Consider the following 21,848-nt stretch of genomic DNA (forward strand, 5'->3'; position numbering starts at 1 on the left):
TAAAATTTACAATATCTAATGCAGTAAAATTAGAAAATTAATCGTAACAAATACGATATAGAAATAATATAATGTTTGTATACGAGAATTATTTAGGTACTTCATCATACTATATTGTTAAAAAAATCATAGCTTGTGGTGTCCCTGGGTCGATCCCCGTGGACAACATCGTGTCCGTGGGTTTTCTTGTCCCGTTTCCTCCCATATTCTCATTCCACCAATTTTTCCATCATCCATTTGCCTTATTCGTCTGTCTCCCTTAGCCTCAAGGGCACAATCGTGGATGTTAAACTGAAAGATTTCATTTCATTTTGGACCATAGCTTCAAACTGGGCCTTATTCTGTACCAGCCTTCGTAAAAATTGCGGAACGTAACCAACGCAAAACTTGTAAACTCAATTGCCTATTATCGCAAACTGAAACGCAATTTTGTATTGCGTTCACGCAGATCGTTACGGAATGGGTCCCTTAACACTCAGAGTTGATCTGGCATCGAGCATTTGGTGCGCATGAAGTTAACGAGAGTTTTAATTTTATTGGACCTTATTTTGAAAGGACTACTTAGCTATCAGTGATAGCTGAACATTATTTAACACAACGTTTTTGAAGGTCATTTATTATGAGCTTCTTTGATAAATGTAAAGCAGATGGCCAGTGAACCATATTGTCTGGTTTTCTTCTGCTCAATTACCGTTGCATACTATACTACTTATGATCTTCAGGAATTAATTAAATAAAAGTTTTAGAAAAGCTTTTTATTGATTTGATAAAATGTATAAGTACATTGCAATTAAGACGCAAATGAACATCTTAGATATTCACAATTAAAAAATCAGGCACTGTCTTAGAGAAAGCACAGACAATTTGTTACGACCAACAACTTTCGTCTCCTTACAGAATTATGACTATCCACTTTTGTTGATTATATTTTGTTTGGTAACTCATTAAAGGAAGCCTCGAATATAAACTTTGTGTATATATATATATATATTGTATATATAATCCAAAATGGAACAATCCAATTATTTTTTAACATTTCATCAACAAATAACATTATAGTAAATTCCTCTCTTTTTTTGTATTATTTATAATTTGTTATAATATTAATTTTGCTCAAAAGAACTTTTATAAACTTTTATATAATTTTATTAGTGATTAAGTATTGAAAAACGCTACTAAATGTGAAACACAATCATACAAAAAAATGTATGTACAAAATATAAATTGCATCTTCAGAAAGACTTAGCCGAATTTTTAAGTACATTTTCTATAAATACATGCATTTGAATTATATATAAATAGTTTTTTTTTTAACCTTTTTTTTTTTTTTTTTTTGACAATCTAAATGGTTTGTAGTCTTTGTAAAGCTGTCATTTCTTTATCTAATGTAGTGAAGTTCACAACAAATAAAATTCTGAAAACATAAAGTCTGTAAAAAATACGAACTCAAAACGAAAACTTAACAGCATGTAGTTTGTTGAGGAAAATACATTTCTTTTTATTTGATTAAACATCTGTTAAAATGTGTGTATCAAGAAAACTTTTTTGACAAAGATAAATTTTCTATCTTTCTCGCAAACAAAGTAAAGAGTATATCAGATGTAAGCGTTCAAGATCATTACTCCATTAAGCATCAACTACGGACCACACGTTATATAAAAATGGATTTTCACCAAGCGGCTTCTCCAACGTGGCCATGTTATCACAAGCAACTCACTATACAAGTTAGAACTCCGGTGGCTTTACCTGGGTTGATTATGAATTTTATCTTTTGACTGCAATGCATTGTAACTCTACGAAATAAATAACTGTCAAAGATTCATTGAAAAGAAGAAAATTTCATGTGACATCCAGAAACTTTGCCATGGCCCAAATGAATGTATCGCTTCCATGGTCCCATATAAACAAAACGAATACGAAGCAATCATCCATCACAAATAAACAAACAGTTCTGTCTATACCTTAACATCATATAAGGACATGCGCTACTAGAAGCACTACAAGTAACTGCACTATCACAGAGAACTGCTTTTACTTCAACTCGTCTCTTTCTAATTAACATAATATAGATAAATGATTCAAAAAATGAGTGACTGGATCTTGATATGGGTGAGTATTTGTAATGCCCAACAACAATGTGTCATACATTATGGCAAGTATACTTTCAAGCTATAAATAACAAGTCTGTGTAAATATATCTACAAAGAAACAACAAAACCGAATATTTTTAGCAACACATGACAGAAGTTCTTTACACTTAACATAAGCTAAAGAACTCAAAAGATAGAGCAAGTTGTTAAATTATGAAATTAATAACATGCAAACCTTATTCCTTAATTTTCCGCTCATTATTACAATTTTCCACTCACTCGGAACATTCATTCTTCTTTATCTCTTTTAAACAAGAAACAGAAAATACATTATAAAAAGACCAGTACTTTTTGCGAATTAATTCATTATTGGCAACATTCTTTACATTTGTTCACAAACTATCTTCGATCAACTTCATTCACAACGTCTACGTCTTGCTCTTTCTCCAGTACCTTCTATCCTCGGGACCCTCTTGAAGGCATTCTCTGCAAAAAAAAAATAATAAAAATCTTATTTTTCTCGGAGAACAGATATTCTTAAGAAAAAAGTACAATTATCAACATAAACGATCTATTGATTTTATTCTATTAATTGTCAGAAGACCTTCACAAGATCTAAAATACTAGTTACAAATACTCTGCACTAAGTTAAACGAGAGAGATCAAACCATAAATACTTTAGCCTATTCTTTAATCTACTAGCATTTACTCTTCCAGAAGAGAAGAACGGAAAGTCAGTTAAACAGATAGCTTTCCAAAAACACAAAAGATAAATAATCTGACGCTAAAAATCGAGGAATGAAACTCCTTTTTCTACTAGTATCATTGTTGACTTTAACTTTTGGGTGTTCATCGGAGGAGAACATTATTTTTCTGAACTATTTCAGAACACTATTTTCGTAATGAAAGTATAAGAAAACGAATGCATGCACGGACGATAAAATGTACATTTCCACTGATTTTTTATTCATTTACTTTTTTTACTGTGCTATAACATACTTTAGAGCTAGCTGATTACGGAAAACACTTCCTTTTGCTCATGCATTGATTATAATTAGTCGAAATTTGTAATTGAATTTCGGTCTGCTACTAGTTCGCTTAAAACATTGACCACCATGTTTGTACGTCATCGGTTCAAGGAAAATTGTCTGCGCAGCACAATACAGAAACAGCTAGACAAAGATACGATGCATGTTTTTCAAGTGTCTACGACGTTGCTAATAAAACGAAGAATAAAAATATTAACAGAACTTAAAGTATCTTTGAAAAGTAAACTATTTGTCTATATTTCGACATAATTTTCATGGAGATCTCTTGTAATTAAATGAACTCGATTTTTGGTGTTCCATCCGTATTTTGTTATTTTATTTTACGTTTCAAACGAAGTGAAACGGATGAAACATAAGATTATACAACGAAGTATCTCACACATACTAAAGCATTATTCAGTAACAAAGTAAATGCATTAAATTGACTAAACCACTTAAATATGTAACTAAGGTTACTTTCTTTAACAGTATGACTCACAATCAGTGTCGCACTTACTCATCCGATTTCTGCAGTTCTTTTAAAAGCTGTAATGTAAGCTACACGTATGAGCACAAGACGGCTGTTGGGATACTAATTTTATTACATTTACGTAAATGGGAATTATTTGCAGCCTGAGTTAATATACTAACTAATATCCTTATGTTTGGATCACTAACAAATCTTACGAAGCGAATCTTATTCGTACTTAACAAAAATGAACGATATAAAGGCACGGTGATTTGATAGAACTAATTTCTGCTATACAAGTTCGTAGATTCAATAACGAATGCGTTCAAGAGGTACTCAAAGAAAATTTCCCCAGGAGAAAATATTTTCCCAAGTAAAAATAACCTAAATTCTCTATTGAATTCAATAGCAGGACGCACAAACTTAAGAGTTGATTTTGAGTTTAACGTCCCGTTCAGCAGCGAGGCTATATGAGACGTGGACCTACTGATTAACGTGGAATCCGAACCACATGAGCTCCCGCCGGGAATCGAACCCAGATCTCCCACGCCAAAGGCGCGTACGCTAACCGCTTAACCACGAAGGAGCTTACAAAATGCTAATCATGCCTATCAGCTTTTTAGGAATTCTCCAGTACTATTTCGGAATACTTTTACACATTAACAATATTATTTCACTGTAGTTGTCTTTAGCGAATGGAACATTCACGTAAATTATTTGTATTAGTCCATGAAAGTATATTGTATATATATATAAAAATGAAAGTGACTTCATAGTTTGTGACTTCATAGCTCTTGAAACACCGATCTCGATTAAATTTGAAACATAAATGAGGTTCGGGCCTCAGTTGGTTTTTATCATTTCACTTTGACGGTGCAACTTAAGGGACGGGGGAGGAATATGTAACATTGATCGAAAATGACCGACATTAGTGTTGAATCCATAGGTTTCGGGGTCGCTGAGATGAATAGTGGCACTGCCGAATTTAAATCCAAATTCAGCCTCGCAACTTGGGTAGGGGAAATATATAAAAATGATCGAAAATGACCGATATTAGTGTCAAATGCATAGTTTTCGGGGTCACTGAGACAAGCAGTGACTCTTCTGATGCAGTTTAAATCTAAACTCAGCCCTTTACGTCCAAAATGAAACGTATTCTTCTGATACGAAGAAACGTGTTTTCTGCTAGTGACAATATAACTGATAAAGTTTGGTAAATAGTGATTCATAAGAAAAACTAGAGATCGACTGAAATGCTTTGAACACATGAGTTAACATGTAAATCAACAAATAAATAGATATGATAACATAATGACATCATATGGCTGATTATTGAATGGAATTTCTTGTTTCACGTCCCACATTTATGCCCTATTGGCTGAGAGAGACAGATGATTAATGAATGTGAATGATTGTAAAATAATTAGTGGAGTGGTCATGTAGGAGAAAACGACAGAACCGCGAAAAAACCCACGGACACTATGTTGTCTGCCATAAACTCACATGATCTGGGTTCGAACCAAAGACCTCTCTCAGTAGAAGTGAGTGCTCCACTACTGATTCACCGTATCCTCTGATTACTGAATGAATACGAACGTTTGTGATATGCCACGACGAGTAATATACTTAATATTTTGCTCCAGTGAGTAAGACAATATAAAGGAAACCAATTTACACTGACAAAACTTAAATTGAGGGCTAAATTCTTCATTTTTTTTTTTTTCAACTTCTGGACCTCAAAGAACGTACAAAACCAACACTTCCATGATCTAATTTTTTGAAAGAATATCATCATATACCAAACATTACTCACAGTCAGAGCTAAAAGAAAAATATGTTCCTATACTCCGAAGACTATTTAATATGAGGATCTTGAAAAGAAAAAAAAAGAAACAAAACGAGCGCCAGGTAATTATAAGTGTCTCGAAATACGAATCGGGCACCTAGATAATTTAAATCTAAAATATACAGACTCATGTATCAAATTGTATTTATATTATCATAGTGCCTAGTTTTGAGGTCTGGCGTCTACGTCAGAGAAAATAAATCAGTACTGCTCTTGTTCTTGATGCTCTTCGGCAGCCTAACCACCTGTACTACTAGTCTGGCTTTGTTTGGTTATAGCTGTCTTCAGCTCCAAACCACCGCGGTGACACGAAAGTATTTTTCTTGTGGAAATATAGCAAAACACTTCTTCCTACTTTAATTTTTCAAGTATACCTAGAATAGGTTTTTTGTTTGGAAGTCGGAGATATTTGTGTTTCACTTCACATAAAATGGTGCAAGTATACTCATACACACTTGAAAAAATATTCGGAACGTTTAACATTTTTTTTAAAATGTCGGTTGTACCCAGTCAAATAATTCGATGAGATTTTGAGTTCGAGTTGCCGCGTATGCACGGATATTGTTGTGAAACAAAACGATTCCCCTTATTCAGAATGCCATGCCTTTTGTTTTGGATTGCACGGCGCAGTTTATACAAGGTCTCACAATACGTTGTAGAATTTATTGTGTTACCGCGAGGCAAAAAAATCCACAAGCAACACCCCTTTCTGTCTCAAAACATAGTACACATGATTTTCGGGGCTAAAATTGTTTGCTTGAACTTCACTTTCTTGGATTATGTTAAATTCCGCTATTTCATGGACTATTGCTTGGATTCCGGTGTGACATAAGCCACCCATGTTCGTCGCCTCTGATAATTTTGCTTAAAAGATCATCACCTTCCTCACTCAAGGGGAGTCAACGCACTGGCTAAACGTTTGGTTCTTTGAACATTTTCTTACCCTGCGAAGGCACAACTTTCGATAATTTAAGCGTTGTGTCACAATTTCATAGAGAACACTTCTTGAACCTTGAGGAAATTTATCAGATAACGACTAAATCGTAAAGCGTGTTTCGTCAACTTTCTGCACAAAGTATTCAGTGATGACAGAACGGCGTCCACTTCGTTCCTCATCACAAACATTCATGTAGTCATCTTCAAAAGCTCTAACCCATTTCTGTACCATTCGATCGCTCATAATGATATCTCCATACACTTCACCAATCTAGCGATGAATTTCAACCATTTTCATGCCTTTAGCATTAAGAAAGAGAATCACAACGCGTATTTCATAGTCGACGGGATTCTGAATTGGCAGAGGCATTTTAACTACTTACAAACAGACATAAACGCGCAGGATGCTGACCGCAGTGCTGCAACGGCCAAATTCAAAACGGCCAAATTAAATTAAAAAAAAAAAAAAAAGTAGTTTCTTTCCTTCTTTTTGTCCATGACGTTTTGTTCCTAGATGCCATGTTAAAGAGAGTGTAGATTTTCGGAAAATTTCATAATGGCATTCCTCGTTTAGCATTTACAGATGACTACTTAAAATAATTATTCATACTTCTTTACTCAGAGCTAAGACATGCTGATACATGTACTGTAGATAAAGGAAACTATAGATGCAACTAGCACATTTTCTAAAGCGGAATTAAAAAAAAAAAAAAAAAAAAAAAAAGCAACACTTTGCTCTTTCTTACAGCTCTAACCTTGAATAAATTTTGTGTCGGACCGAATATTTCAACATCATTTTAGAAAAATGAGGCATCATGTTTATCAAAAATCAACAAAAGACTTGTAATAACAGTTATAATTAAAAGCAACACAAAAAATACAAAAAACTGCATATGCCTTTCGTGCCCACTCTCGAAATTTTGATCATGACTGAATACAAACCAATATTTGATTTTCCAATATAAATAGGGAGACAGAGAAAGAGAGAGAGATCATACATAACAAACTGAACTTACTACTATTAATAGTATCAAGGCAAAGGAGAGGTGTAATAGAAACAAACTAACACAAATGGAAAACATGAACCAACATAACCATATTCAGATACTAAAAGTAAAGTTTCCACGAAGTCCAGAAACGAAGTGAATGCATGCTAGTTTCTACTTCTTTACTTCTGATGGTTTGAATTACTCATTCGGTTTTCTAAAGGTTGAACAATCCAAAATGGTGGTAGAATACTTAGATGCACTCAAAGTAAAAAACATACAGGATAAGATTTAAAAAAAAAAAAAAAAAAAAAACCTATAAAAACTTAACCATAACATGCTAGGGAAGTTCAACTTGACACAACCATAGCTTACCTATTCACTCAATACAGGCAGTAGGGACCAAGAATAGGAGAAAAAACATATTAATATATTGTCTTTACTAAACTCTTAATATTTTCACTATATTAATACCTGAACACCACCCCTTCCGCCCACATTTATATTTTATAATCTCTTACATCATGGTATTGCAACGTGCATATACGTAATTTTATCCAACAAAAATAGCTACACCCTGAACAAATAAAATATACACTTAGAAATCACCAAACCAACTAGAAAATACATGACAATAAAGGGTAGTCTTTGGTTAAAAGTATGCCTTGAACTGTTTAAAAGATTATTTTGCAAAATGATATTTAACTACCTAACTTCCTAGTATGTGGCTGGTTTGGAAACAGACTGGATCGTGCATTGGCAAAGTAAGTAGAAGATTCGGGTTTGATTTATGGCCCAGTTATTCTTTTTTTCATTCTGAATTTAACTGACTTCGCACCTCTGGAGAATATGGTGTAATTGCAACCAAACTGATTCCTTCCTTTCTCAATATATTTTGTTGAAGTTAGGATGATCTTTATACTTTAGGTAGGATGTTTTTCACACGGACGAAGTCGGTTTAACTAATCAACAAAGTCATCACGGTTGATATTATTATTATTATTATTATTATTTCAACGTAGCGTTTGTAAGCGAGAATTTACTCAAGGAATAGAATAGTATTGTAAAAGAGTTATAAACTGCACTGAAATTGAAGAAATGAGGAAAATGAAAAGCAGCAATATTACTTAAGATATTATTTCATATCGTCGTATAGTACTGTTAAAATACTGGTACGAGGCTTAGTTGCAATACCTATCAGCACTGGTAATTCGTTACTTTGTTTATTTAAGCAGTTTTTGCTACATAAACATATACGTACATTTAGTTCTTTTCGTATCTAAAATTCATTTCTTTCCCTCTTAAAGCTTTATTTAATACTATTGTTAGTTTCACCTTGGATACTGCAATGAAACTGCAAAGGAAACTAAGAAGATATAGTGTAATATTTATATTCCTATTAGTTTGTACAAGTCAAAACGTATAGCAAGCTGGAACATAAAATATTTCTTACTTTCTTATTAAACATATTTTATATATTAGCAGGGAGTGAATTACGAGGAAAAATGAGAGGGCTTATCCACCACACTAAACAATGGTTAATGATAAAAAGTTATAATATATTGCCAAACTCCACTGCTTTCTGTTCTTTTATATATGTACAATATAAGATACTATTAACAATACTCAAACACGTTTCGGGGAGAGGGTGTCATTGTTTAATTTTGAATCATTACATTTTGAATCTCTGTGTCTTGTTGGGCCTTATTTTATCCCCCCCCCCCCCCTTCTTATATCAGCAACCTAATTCGAACACTCTACATACGAGATTACATTTGTTTGAGAGAAATACTTAAAATACTTACAATTCTATGTTTTGAATAGTAGAACTAGGACACGTGCTTTCCACTTTCACATGGCAATGTTTATGACACTTCAGTTGACAGTCTCTGCATTCGTAGCCTTGTTTGCCTATTCTTCTTGCCACAGACTTAGTGCACACTTGACAAGGAGTACCACTGGAAACAGAGATAGAGTAGCTTTTAGATCAGAATATACCTTCTATTTCTACAACTAACCACATTTCAAGGTTCTAGATTCTAATGTGTAGTTCTATTCTAAATGTGATGGATGGCGTTTCTTACAAAGACTATTACAGTGACAATCTTGATTTCGCCTGGACAATTCTCCAAACTCACGGAGAAAAGCGAGACTACTTGACCTTTTCACTATTGGACTAGTGCTACAGTAGGGAGGCACGATGGTTCAGTAGTAAAGCGTTCACCTCTGAAGCGTGGGGTCCGTGGTTCGATCCCAGCTCGCGCCAAGTGGGCTTTGTGTGAACAAACACCATGTTCGTGGAATTTCTCGGGGTTCTCCCATTTCCTCTCAGATTTCATTTAATTTCATTCTCAACGTTACAACACATATATACATACTTTGAAATTGTCAATTAATTTAAACATTTAAAAGGAGGCAAACAATAAAATAAAGGATCTTCAGAAGGTGGGTAACAACAATACTGACTCAATTGGCTTATACTTTAACGTCCCATGGTTATGCCATGTAGGTTAAAGGAGACGGGTGATTAATGAAAGTAAATATTCAGTGCTCTCCCACCGGGAATCGAACCCAGGACCATGTGCATCAAAGGTGCACGCGCTAGTCACTAAATAATTCTGTGGTATTATATTCATAATTATTTACTTGTAGACTATTTATAGCAGAGTACATAAATACCTAATTAACTTACCCAGACAAGTGTTTCGCAATAAATGTATGGTCATTATAGATGTGTAATTTAGTTCCCTTCTTTTTCCATTTGCTCTTCTGAGCCACAGCTAACGGTACCAAGTAGTGTCTGTAAAGCATAGCAAGAATGAGTATAAGATATAACATCTAAATTTTGTACTGAATAATTCTCAAACTGTCATTTACAAGCTAACAGCGAAGTCTACGATTATGTAAACAAGACACTCAGCTTTATTACGAAAGATAGCCAATTAATAATTACTCTCGTGTTGCGCACTCTTCTTTTAATACATGCTCCATAATATGAATTCTACTGTAAACAAAACTACATAAAAGAATGAACTACTAAAACATGCTTGAAATTTTATGGACAAGTAGGTGCTTCATCTATTTCAAAAGAAACTCTGTACACAATATGTTATACAGTCATCGTCGAAAGTAAATAAGATACTTGTACGTAAATTATGGTATTTTCTTGTGTTGTTTATGAAAAGTTTCAAGCCCTTGTAGGACAATTCTTCTGGGAAAGGAATATACACAGATATATGAATAAAACCAGAGGTACAAGTAATTCTTAAAACAGGATGAATACTGTGCATGTACATGTCACACATGGGCCATGTTCAACTGACCTTCATCAATTGCTATTCCAAGAACATTAGATATATAAAAAATAAACATCGCCTTAAAATTTTTACATTTAATCTATCACATACAGGAACGAAGTTATGCATAAATAATACTATTACGACGAAGATAATAAGTAATTTTTCTTATGAAATAAAATTCCGTCAATAAATCTTGACCAGATCAGTTTGTGTAAGCTAAATCACAGATTTGTTTATGAAGTATGCAGGGTAAGTTATGGGTCAAAATCTGCTGACAACTTTGACTTTTCATATTATACGCGATGCGATGATACGCGAAGATGAATTGGACGCGGACCATATTTAGAAGTATAATACTCATCTAGTTTTAAGAACTTCCTTATGAGAGGTATGGTAATTTTATCTGTAGTTTTATGTACTTACTATTTAAATTTCTTATAGTACCAGGGGAAGAATCCCGTAAAGACTTAAAACAGAAATTGAACTGATGAGTACGAAGTTCCTCTTTTAACAGACACTACACTATGAATTTCAAAATTGCTAAATTTACTTTTTTCAACTAACGATTATGCAAAACATCAGAGTATATTTAATAATAACTTAAGTGCCACGTCAAATCAGGGGTGAGGGGAAAAAAACAAGGAATGTCCATGTGCATTCTTTTTCGGGTGCTTTGTCCTATCTGATGGTGACTCTTGGTACTATTTGACTGTATATGTCATGCATGCGTAGATGTAGAAATATCCATGTAAAAAGGCTCAAAAAATTTGACTAACTCTATTCTTTTTAAACTCTTTTCAATATTAAAACGCCATTTTCTCGAAAATGCAATTTTGTGACACTCCTTTTTCCCCCTTACCCTTCAAGTTTGTTTTGTTCATTTGCCATTGCCGATATAGATAAGAATTCCACTTACTTTTTAACACCATTCTCTATTGTTTCTAATACAAGAGTTGAGGCCTCATTGACATACGTCCGTGTAGACGCACCACTGACACCGGAGGCTTCACTTAAACTGGAGTGAATCGAGTTGCCATCAGCACCTTTGCCAGGAACTGTCAAGTGAGTACCTGAAAACAAACAAAGCAAGCATTTACAACATTTAAAATTTCACACACAATTACGTTTATTTATTTTTTTTTTTAAGATTTTTTTTTTCAGAAGTATTTCACAGCATGCAATTAAATCACATTTAATGGTACATGTGTTTTCAAAGATAGAAGAATAAAGTTTTTTTCTGTTCCTGCTTGGCTTTAACTGCAGTGTGAGTTGTTAGTGACCCTCAGGAAAAATATAGATCAATAATACTAAAGAAAATAGTGCGAAGTAGATATTTACGGCATTGACATACACCGATGCTTTTAAATTTTTCCATACTGTATCATGTCATTATTTATTACAACTTAAATATATCTCCGTATGTTCAGAATTCATAAAAATATACACTAAACCTTGAATGATGTCCCGTAGGCTAAAAAGAAAATGCAGAATTAATGCAAGCGACGGTTGACAGTAGAATTGGTGGAATGAGAAAACGGAGGAATTCCGAAAAAAAAAAAAAAAACTAATATGATGTAATCCACACGATCTGTAAAATGAACGATAAAAATACGACACTGGGAACAAATTTCAGCATTACTTGCGTCAAAATGACATAAACGACATTTACTAATCAGTTTACGTGCCCCTTGACTTCTTTTTCTGGTATAATTTTAGCAACCAATAATTCTGTTGCTTTTTTCAACGTTTTAAATTTTCAAGTCGGCTTTAAAAATATCACATAAGCGTACTATTTAATTTAGTCCTTTTGCCACAAAATATTTAAACCAGAGTCACTATTTGTTTAACCTTTTGGTGGCCACCTTTTCAAATTCTTGCATGAATGTGTATGTATGTGTGTGTTTGCGTAGAAAAGAGTCACCAAGAGCCACCAAATTTTGTACACCACCAGACCTAATCGTGCAAGAACCCGTTTTGACTCGAGAGAGGACTGGTAGGATCAAATTTATGTAATCATTATCACTTTGAGTGCTAATTCGTATTTTTAGGGAGTAGCTGATCTTTTGTAGACTGAGGATTTGGTATTTATACGTGATTTGATTCACAATTTATTTCAATGGTTTTGCTGCTTTATTATAAGGACTTTGCAGTTTGAAATATCACTTGGACTTCGTAGTTTAGAGTTTCGCCAATAGATGGCGTGAAGATCCTAATTTATACCTTTTTACCGCCAGGATTCGAAAACCATCTGCTTATTGTTTGACTGTCAAAATAACGAGAACGAGCCTGTCGGACGATTCATTACGCTTCAGTTTAGAAGCGGAATTGAACGTCAGTGATGGTGATTTGTTTGAAGGAGAGTTATTGGATGATTGTGACAACGATCCAGACTATGTGGAAACTGAAAGATACATTCTCACCCAATATATTAAAATGGAATATGATACATGTGCTTACCTTGTGTATGTTATATATTTCGTCACATTTTTATTTTTGGTAAATTTCATGTAAATTTTGAATTTTCCAACATACTCATATTATTGGAATACAGAACATTGTATATAATAATAAAGAGCAAGCTCTAAACTTTCAAACGGTGCATGTTGTATTATTTTAGCTTTTCTAGATTTTGAGATATAATTTTTTAAAGGTTGAAAAAAAAAAGCCCAGCATTCTTGGGAAAGCCTGGACTTCAAAAGCCCAGCATTAAAGCGTTATAGAATGAATTATAATGCCTGTTAAGTAACCAATCTAGCAGTTTTCTGTGGTGCAGGTTGCATAGCTTTCCTATCTAAATTATTTTGTATTAACCTATTCTTCCCGTGCTAAGTACAGGCATATCAACTTGACCTAGACTCGATAGAGGCAATGCCGTAGATATTGCTTGTCATATATTTTATATTCAAAGACTTTGCGTAAGCATTATAATGGAGAACGGACAATTCTGCTAATACACAAATTAAAACAATGTACACAACACGTAGCTATATACAAAACCTCTCTAAAACTTAAAATCCATCATATTGTGATTATGTTAGGTTGAACGCTGATAAATCTTTAATGTTTCTGAATTTCAAACTTTAGACAAAATGCTTAATTTTGTATGCTATAACAGGATAATGGAGTTACTTATTAAAACTGACACTATTAAGATTCACATTTCTGAATGAAGCTGTTTGAAATTTGGCAACGTTCAACCTTACATAATCACAATACGGCGAATTTTAAATTGTGAAGAGATTTTGTATATACTTACGCGTTGTATATATATATATATATTGTTTTTATTCGTGCATAATAATTATTTTGTTTTTCAACAAAGAATTTACAAAAGTCATCAAAAAGTAAAAGCAACTGATTCTGGTTTAAATGTTTAATGTGAAAAGGACTAAGTTGAACAGTGTGTAAACTTCTAGAAGCCGTCTTAAAATTGACGGAAGAAACAACAGCATTGGTAATTAAAATTAGATGAGTAAAGGAATTAAAAGTCATGTAAACAGGTTAGTGGTTATTATTATTAACAAATATATGCCAAATGCTATCTGTATTATACAAACTACATTTATTTTTTTTTTAATAAAAAATATATTTTTAATATTAAGGTATTGATTTGATATAAATCGAGTGCAAAAAGTTATAGTTTGTGATAGATTGATTATGAAACTTGATAAACGAGTGATGAAAGTTGATAAATGAGTCCTATATCATTCTGGCAACCTGTATGGCCTTCAAATCAAGTTTTCTTCATAACCTTTTTTGAATATGGGCTACACTCACACATATTGACAAGAAGTGAATTTCAACTTATATTTATATTGGCAAGAAAATTTCATTGAAATGAGGAAAATGAAAAGCAGATTAAGGTTATAGATAATAGATATTTACAGGCTATATTTTTTACATCTGGAATTACTCAACAAAGCTCAAAATTATCCTTAAGGACCAGATGCACGAAAACTTAAAATTATTTGGGTTCACACTAGTTAAACACGAAACAGACGTTTTTAAACCGATGGATGATATCAGATGTAAAAATGACACAATTTCAGTATGATGTTCCCCTTTGTACATTAAGAAGACAATGCGAATTGTTAATGGGCAATAAATTGATGAAATGATTCAAAAATCCTTATACATATAACCTAAAGCTCAATGGAAGCTCTAACCTTTCATCAAATACTTTATCAATTGTCTTTGTAATGATGAAACCTACCTTTTAAAAATCAGAAGACGTTTACCTGTTTTGCAGTCTAGAAAAGGTTTGTAAACCAAACTGATTTATTTTATAAAACAGCCTCTACCAAATAGCTAGGTAACAACAACAACAAAAGAAAGAGAGAGAGAGAAACGGGTTTTAAGAAGTACAAATCTGTACTTAAAATTCCATGACTTTTCCAGGTATTTCCAGCTTTCATAAAATTCCTTGAATTTTCCAAGACATTTCACAAGAAGCTGAATTCCCGGACTTTTCCAGGTCGGTTGGAACCCTGATAGATAATGGACAGATATGGTAAATAAATTAGTTATACAAAACAAAACACAAAAAAAATTTACAATTTACTGGACAAATTATATTAAAAAGACAGATTAAGGAGGGAAATGCACGTATTTAGCACTATTTATTGATTGACTGAACCACTGTTTTTTTTCTTCTTTTTTTATGTAGTCTTTTAAATACAGGTGTTAATTGCAGATATTCTTGAACGTTAACCGTTTCCGAACTATGCCCGTCGTAGAATTAGTGTCCAGTAGGACGAACAACGGACACAGCCAATTAACCCTTTGCATTCGCAACGTATCGCCTGTATACATTTACCAGTATCACTTTGTTCGATTTGAGCTGCTAGATACTACGAATACATTCTTTTGTCACAGGGGAAGTTCACTTGAACACGTGTTGTGTTTATGTTTATGCTGTTGAGAACTGAATCGAGCAATTTCGATGCTGATCTGATTTTGGAACTTTTTCGCAAGGATTCCGGTTCTGATAATTTATATTCCAAGATATATATTCAATTTTTAAGATATTCTGTACATATTAGTTTTGTATTATTTATTGTTGATATGTCGTACTCTTTTTTTTTTTTTTTCTTTCTAAAGGAGTAATAAGGAAAAAGATTTCCGAATGTTAGAACAATTATCAAAGTATAACTTTTTAAACTACATCTTTTAGAAGAGCAAGTTTTGTAGTTTTCAGAAATGCTTTTCAATTTAAACTAATTGTTTCCTACGATTAAAAAAAAAAAAATAATCAAAAATCCTCCGTCTGCTAAGAAAAATGGATTTTAAAGTCTGTCCGGAAAGAGTTAATCACAACACATTCTACACAGTAATTTCTTACAGTTTTAGCAATACATAGTAGCAAATGTTTTAGTGTGTTTTCATACCACATTATTTAAACTATTTCCATTAAAATCAAACATTTAAAATTATTTTCACTATGACTATGATACCTTAAGCTATCACTCCATGCTTTAGTAACTTATTTGTACAATTAAGACATTTTGAAATAAAAATATTAGAATATTTCAGAAATAGAACTGAATTAAACGAAACGAAATTTGATAAAATCAGGTGTCGCAAAATATGAAGTTTTCAAACATACACGTGTTTCGAATCTTGCCTGAGAAATCCTTAATTGAAGACTCAGTCCTAAGTTAGTGAAGAAACTTTTGACGAAGAGACAAAGCAACTTAATGGTGCTCAATGGACTTCTACATACAGATGGTTATCAAAATAATGCAAATATTTGTAATTTTCGGTATATGTATAAGGTAGTAGCTCTGAGGATGTGTATACAGCACCTAGCCATTGTTAGTGGGGTGTTAAGTTATAGTTCGTAGTACGACAGGCGATATGTGTTCAAACGGGCAGACGGTCGAAATGGGAGACCTTTCTGAGTATCATAAAGAACAAATTGTGAGTCGCGGTTGTTTGACGCATATGTACCTACGGTGACCAGTGTGCTAGATGTGTCAGGAGGTGATGACGGCCTACAGAGCACATGTTAAAATAACATTGAAGAGCAATAGTACACGGAAGAGAAGCCTCATTGACAGGAAACTAGTGAAGAGGATTGTCATGAAAGAATGCGACTGAAGTGACTGAGGAACTCAATCCGTAACCTCCTGAACTGAAACGAACTTCTGTGACAATCACAGTCCGATGCGAGTTACACAACCTGAACATTCGCGGTTGGGTTGCAATTTCCGAACTGTTGATCACCGCCAACAACGCTTTACTGACAAGAAAATGGTGTCGAAGACGTAAGTTGACAGCCGATGACTGAATCGCCTAATATGGTCCGATAAGTTCTCTTTCACCTTATTTCCCAGAACAGATCGTGGTTGTGTGTGGCGGATGCCCAAGAAAGCTTATGCTCCGAACTGTCTCTCCCTACCGTGAAATATGGCGATAGCTCTGTAATGCTGTGAGTCCTATAATTAAGCTTACAGGATGAGTATTGCCAATGCATTTTAGTTCACTATGTGCACCCTATAGTCTAAATGTTGTTTATGCCCAGTGACGAAATTTTGCAAGATGGAATGTACGAATTCACATTATTCGAGCTGTTGAGGCGGGGTTTCATGAGCATGAGGATGAACTTCCCTGGTCAATCAGATTCCCAGACTTCAACATCACTGAACATCCGTAATCAGTTCTGGGTCTCACATATGTTGGACTCTAGATTACGTATTGTCCTCCATCCTCACTGAGAAATTATACAACTTTCCTCTGCAAACCATTCATCACTTATGCCTCCATTCACGATGAATCTAAGTTCTTCTGCATGCTAACAGTAATCATATCCCGCATTGAAGATGCATTTTCTTCAGTTGTTTCCATTATTCTGACAACTATCTGTATATACGTATCATTCCAATGATTTGCATGTCAATATATTTAGTCTAGTTAACAAGTACTTTCCTTAAAAATGTGAAATGTAATCATAACAGAAAAGAAAAGCAACCGGCCCCATTTGAGACAGACGGTATGAAAGGCATCACATTTCATGAGTTCGGTGTATAAATGACATGATGTGTTTAGCACCTCACTTCGGCCGGCTTTACTTCTCAGGTTTCCTTAGGTATCCATTTTACAGAGGCCAAGTAAACGCATGAGCCACATTTGGACGAGCGTAGAACGAGAACACATAGCGCTCTTAAATCAATTGGCTGGAGAACGCTTTACCAATTACGCTACTGAAAGTAATTATTCGTTTTAGTCCACATGAGATAATAATCGTATATATTAATACATAATGAAATAATTGGCGGGATGATAAAATGAAAGACTAATAAAACAAACAGTGTTTAATCTCACAACGCTCGATTCGATTTATTAGAGTGAAGTTTAGCGACCCTTTGAGCACCTAGGTTATATGAGATGTGGACAGACAATTTAAAGCGAGATTAGAACCATCGTAAAGGGTTCAAATTTCAATGCTCTCCCATCGGGAATTGAACTTAGGAGGCTAACCGCTACACCACCGGGAAAGGCACCAAAATTGGAATATGTACTACAAAGGAAACATTTCGCCCCTGAGTCATTCCGATTTTCCTTTAACTATTTTAAATAACATTCGGTATTTAATGGATTATAATACACTTATGCACGAGTAAGATTAAATAGGTTAGTAAAACATGGAAATACAATAGAAGTGAGTTAGTATCATGCACTATTTCAACTAAAAAAATTAAAAAGACACTTACCATAAAACAAAGTGCCAAGGAAGAGAAAAAGAGAATAAGCATGTTGAGAGAAAAAGTGAGAGAAATTTTAGCAAAGAGCTCTACAGTAAAGTCAAATTAATAGACTTCGGACAAAATAATATATAAACAAATGGAAGTCCCTAAAATGCATGATTACTGTTATTTACAAACAACACATATAAAAAAAGATTAAAAATATGTCATATTTACAAAAGAAAGGATAAATTAAAATCCATATTGAGAAGACAGAGTAGCATGATCTTTACACCTCATTTTACTATGCACCTGCGTTCAAAAGTACACTGTGATATACGTAGACTGAAAATAAAATCCCTGCTAAGTACCAAAAAGGGAAAAGTTTGGCTTAATGTCAAAATGTGGGCTATGTGCCTAACACTGCTCAGTGAACAACAGGGTCTCTAGTATTCACTGTGGAAGTAGTTCAAATAATCGCCAGAAGAATGCGTGTGCCTATATGTCCCACCAGTTCTGAAGTAAAATCTGGGCTTTTTACTCAATATTTTTCAGTTTGGCACTTAGCACTGATTTTACAGTCAGTCTACATATACAGGGTGTTTCAAAACAACACCGACAACGTTTGTGAGATGATTCCTGACACCAAGATAAGACGAAAAGTATAGACCAACCTGGGTGCACAAATGCTTCCTTTCGGAGTTATAGGCTGCCGAAAACATGAAAAAATGAACTTTAAAGGCCCATAGCTCCAAAACTATGAAGCCTACCGAAGTCGGATCAAGTAACTAGTATGTGTCCTATCCAAATACTCATGTTTCAGAATCCTGCGGTACTTCCGCAACAATTTTTATAGACGTAGTTAGTGAGTACTTCAAATTACATGCCCGTATCCAAATACCCTCTATAAAAATTGTTTCTTGAAAACCTTAGGATTATGAAACATGAATTTTTGGATAGGGCACATACTAGTGCCTTAGTGAAGTCTTGAACCAACTACGGTAGGCTTCAAAGTTTTGGAGCTATGGGCCTTTAAAGTTCATTTTTTCATGTTTTCGGAAGCCTATAACTCCGAAAGGAAGTATTTGTGCACCCAGGTTGGTATATACTTTTCGTCTTATCTTGGTGTCAGGAATCACCTTCCAAACGTTGTCGGTGTTGTTTTGAAACACCCTGTATATTCTAGAAGCTTTCGAATGTTTAAACCAATTTCAGAGGTAGTCTAAAATGTAGAGACCCTTTGGCAGAAGAGTTGGCGTTAATGTCCCAAATCGCAGGGTATGAGTCGCAACGAGTCAGGCCTAACGTCATTTGACTGTTGACAGTTGAAGGTAGTAGATGTGTAAAATGTGGTTTAATTCTTACAATCAAACGTAAGGTATTACGCCGCGAAAATGAGTGAATTTTCCACGAAACTACGCTGCAATTTACAATTTTATTTCGAGAAAAGTGCAAATGCTGCGCAGGTCCATGAAGAAATTTGTGGTTTTCATAGCAAGATACGTTACAAAACATGGTTCTGTTGCTTTTGTTTTAGAAATTTTGATGTTCAAGATGTTCCTCGCAGTAAGCACCAATCACAGCAAAAGTGGATGATATTGTGGCAAAATCGAGCAAGATTAACATGTAAGCAATACATCGTCAAGGATTTAAATATCTATTACCAATAAATTAATGTGAAACATTTGGAGAAAGCTGGCCACAAAAAGAAGCTCGACGTTTGAGTGTCACAAGATCTGATTCAGAAACATTTACTCAATCGAATTTCTATCTGCGAATCTCTACTGAAACGTAATGAACTCAAGTTATTTCTGAAGAGGTTGCTCACGAGTGATGAAAAGTGAATAACCCACAACAATGTGCCAAGAAGAGCGTGGTCGAAGCGAAGAGAAGCTCCACAGTCTGTGGCAAAGACCACGCTGCCACTCAGGAAAGTTATGCTGTGCGTTTGGTTGATTGCAAGGGCATCCTGCACCACAACCTTTTCCCGTCGGGCAGAACGATAGACTCGGACTTGCACTGTCGACAATTAGCACGAGTACCTAGCAAGTCAAAAGAAACGGCCGGAACTTGTCAACAGAAAGGATGTTGTATACTATTTTAATACGCTGACAACGCCAGACTGCGTACATCTTTAACAATCCGTCAAGAATTGAGAGAACCTGGTTGAGAAGTTGTAATCCATCCACCGTATAGCCCGTACCTGGCACCACTAGACTATTATTTGTTCTGCTCTCTGCAGAATTCCTTGAATGGTGTTAAATTAGTTTCAAAAGAGGTCTTAGAAAACCATGTGTTACGACTTTTTATTAGAAACCACAAAAGTTCTATATCGACGGGGTTATGGTGTTGTCAGAAAAATGCAGGGGCATCGAACAAAATTGTGTATATGTGTTTTCATAACGCTATTTTAAAATCACAATAAATGTACTTTTAATTTTGGTCTCCAAAGGCTCAATACGTATTTAGACAACCTGATATAACCAGTAGCAGTACAGTTGTTCTGCAGTCATGTATTTCGTTCAGAGGTTATTGACGATTTTTTCACAGTGAATTCACTTTTGAACGGGGCTGTAAAGAACGATTTCTTCAGCTTTCCTCCTGCTGCTCTGTTACTAGCATCATTTTAAACGTATTTCTTAATATTTACATAAACGCCGAATTTTCAATAACCTTTTGCTCTCGTTTTCACACTTAGTTTGTGGGATGTAAATAGCTGAGACCAACATCACAAATTACACACAAAAATATATTCATAACATAAGTATCTTGAAAGTATTCTGCACGAGAAGAAAGTAACGAAGCTCTTAAAAATTAGATATTTGAAGTATTCGAAGGAAGTATAAAATGAATATACTTAATAACTTTACAAATATTAAAGAAGAATAAAATTTCCTTAAATGAATGTTACCAGCTTAAAATTTAATGCATACTGAGCGCAAATCCGCACAAGACGCCATATAAAATAAGGTTTTGGTTTTATGTTTAATTTTTTATGTTCGCTAATTTTACATATAAAGTTCTGGACAATTTGGCATAATTGTTTAAGAGCGTCAGTTTAAAATTAATATAGTTTTCTTTTTCATAGCTTTACAAATATCAACAAGGGAGACAATTAAAAATGTTTATGACTGAAACAGAAATTTCATAAAATTATGTGCCCTATTCAAGTTTATCCAATACTCCTTATTAGTTCTAAGATTATGTAAGAAATAGGTTATTAAAATCATTAAATTAACTCTAATTATATATATCTAAGTTTTTTAGAATAATTTAAAAGCTGTTATTAAAATTACTACATTAGCTCTGATTATATATACTTAAGCTTCATCACAAAATTTTTAGCATAATTTAGAAGCTGGCAATATAGTGTGAACCATAAGTCGCTTGACGCTAGCAGTTATTCAGTTTTCAATTGACTAGACGTAAATAATGTGGTGTGGTGTGGTTCGTGAACAAGACGTTGTAATACGTGGCTTTACAAAGGGATTGTACTTAACTAAGTTTTC

General features: G+C 34.1%; 1 protein-coding gene across 6 annotated transcripts in view; it reads right to left on the reverse strand.

Moving 5' to 3' along the window:
- Positions 1–740: 740 nt before the first annotated feature.
- The window catches only part of LOC145660644 (uncharacterized), a 197,338-nt gene continuing 176,230 nt past the window's right edge, over positions 741–21,848 (reverse strand). For 4 of the 6 annotated variants that reach the window (XM_081725944.1, XM_081725941.1, XM_081725943.1 and 1 more), the window contains 4 exons: positions 11,571–11,724; positions 10,048–10,155; positions 9,161–9,313; positions 741–2,576 (listed from right to left, as the gene is read on the reverse strand). In XM_081725944.1, the coding sequence (XP_081582070.1) occupies positions 2,519–2,576; positions 9,161–9,313; positions 10,048–10,155; positions 11,571–11,724 (473 nt within the window). In that variant the 3' untranslated portion in view covers positions 741–2,518. Of the gene's footprint in view, positions 2,577–7,730; positions 7,757–9,158; positions 9,314–10,047; positions 10,156–11,570; positions 11,725–21,848 lie in introns of all 6 variants that reach the window. The other 2 variants (XM_081725942.1, XM_081725940.1) reach the window with 2 other exon arrangements.

Source organism: Thermobia domestica, chromosome 9, assembly GCF_964235325.1.
Source record: "Thermobia domestica chromosome 9, izTheDome1.hap1.1, whole genome shotgun sequence".
Classification (NCBI taxonomy): domain Eukaryota; kingdom Metazoa; phylum Arthropoda; class Insecta; order Zygentoma; family Lepismatidae; genus Thermobia; species Thermobia domestica.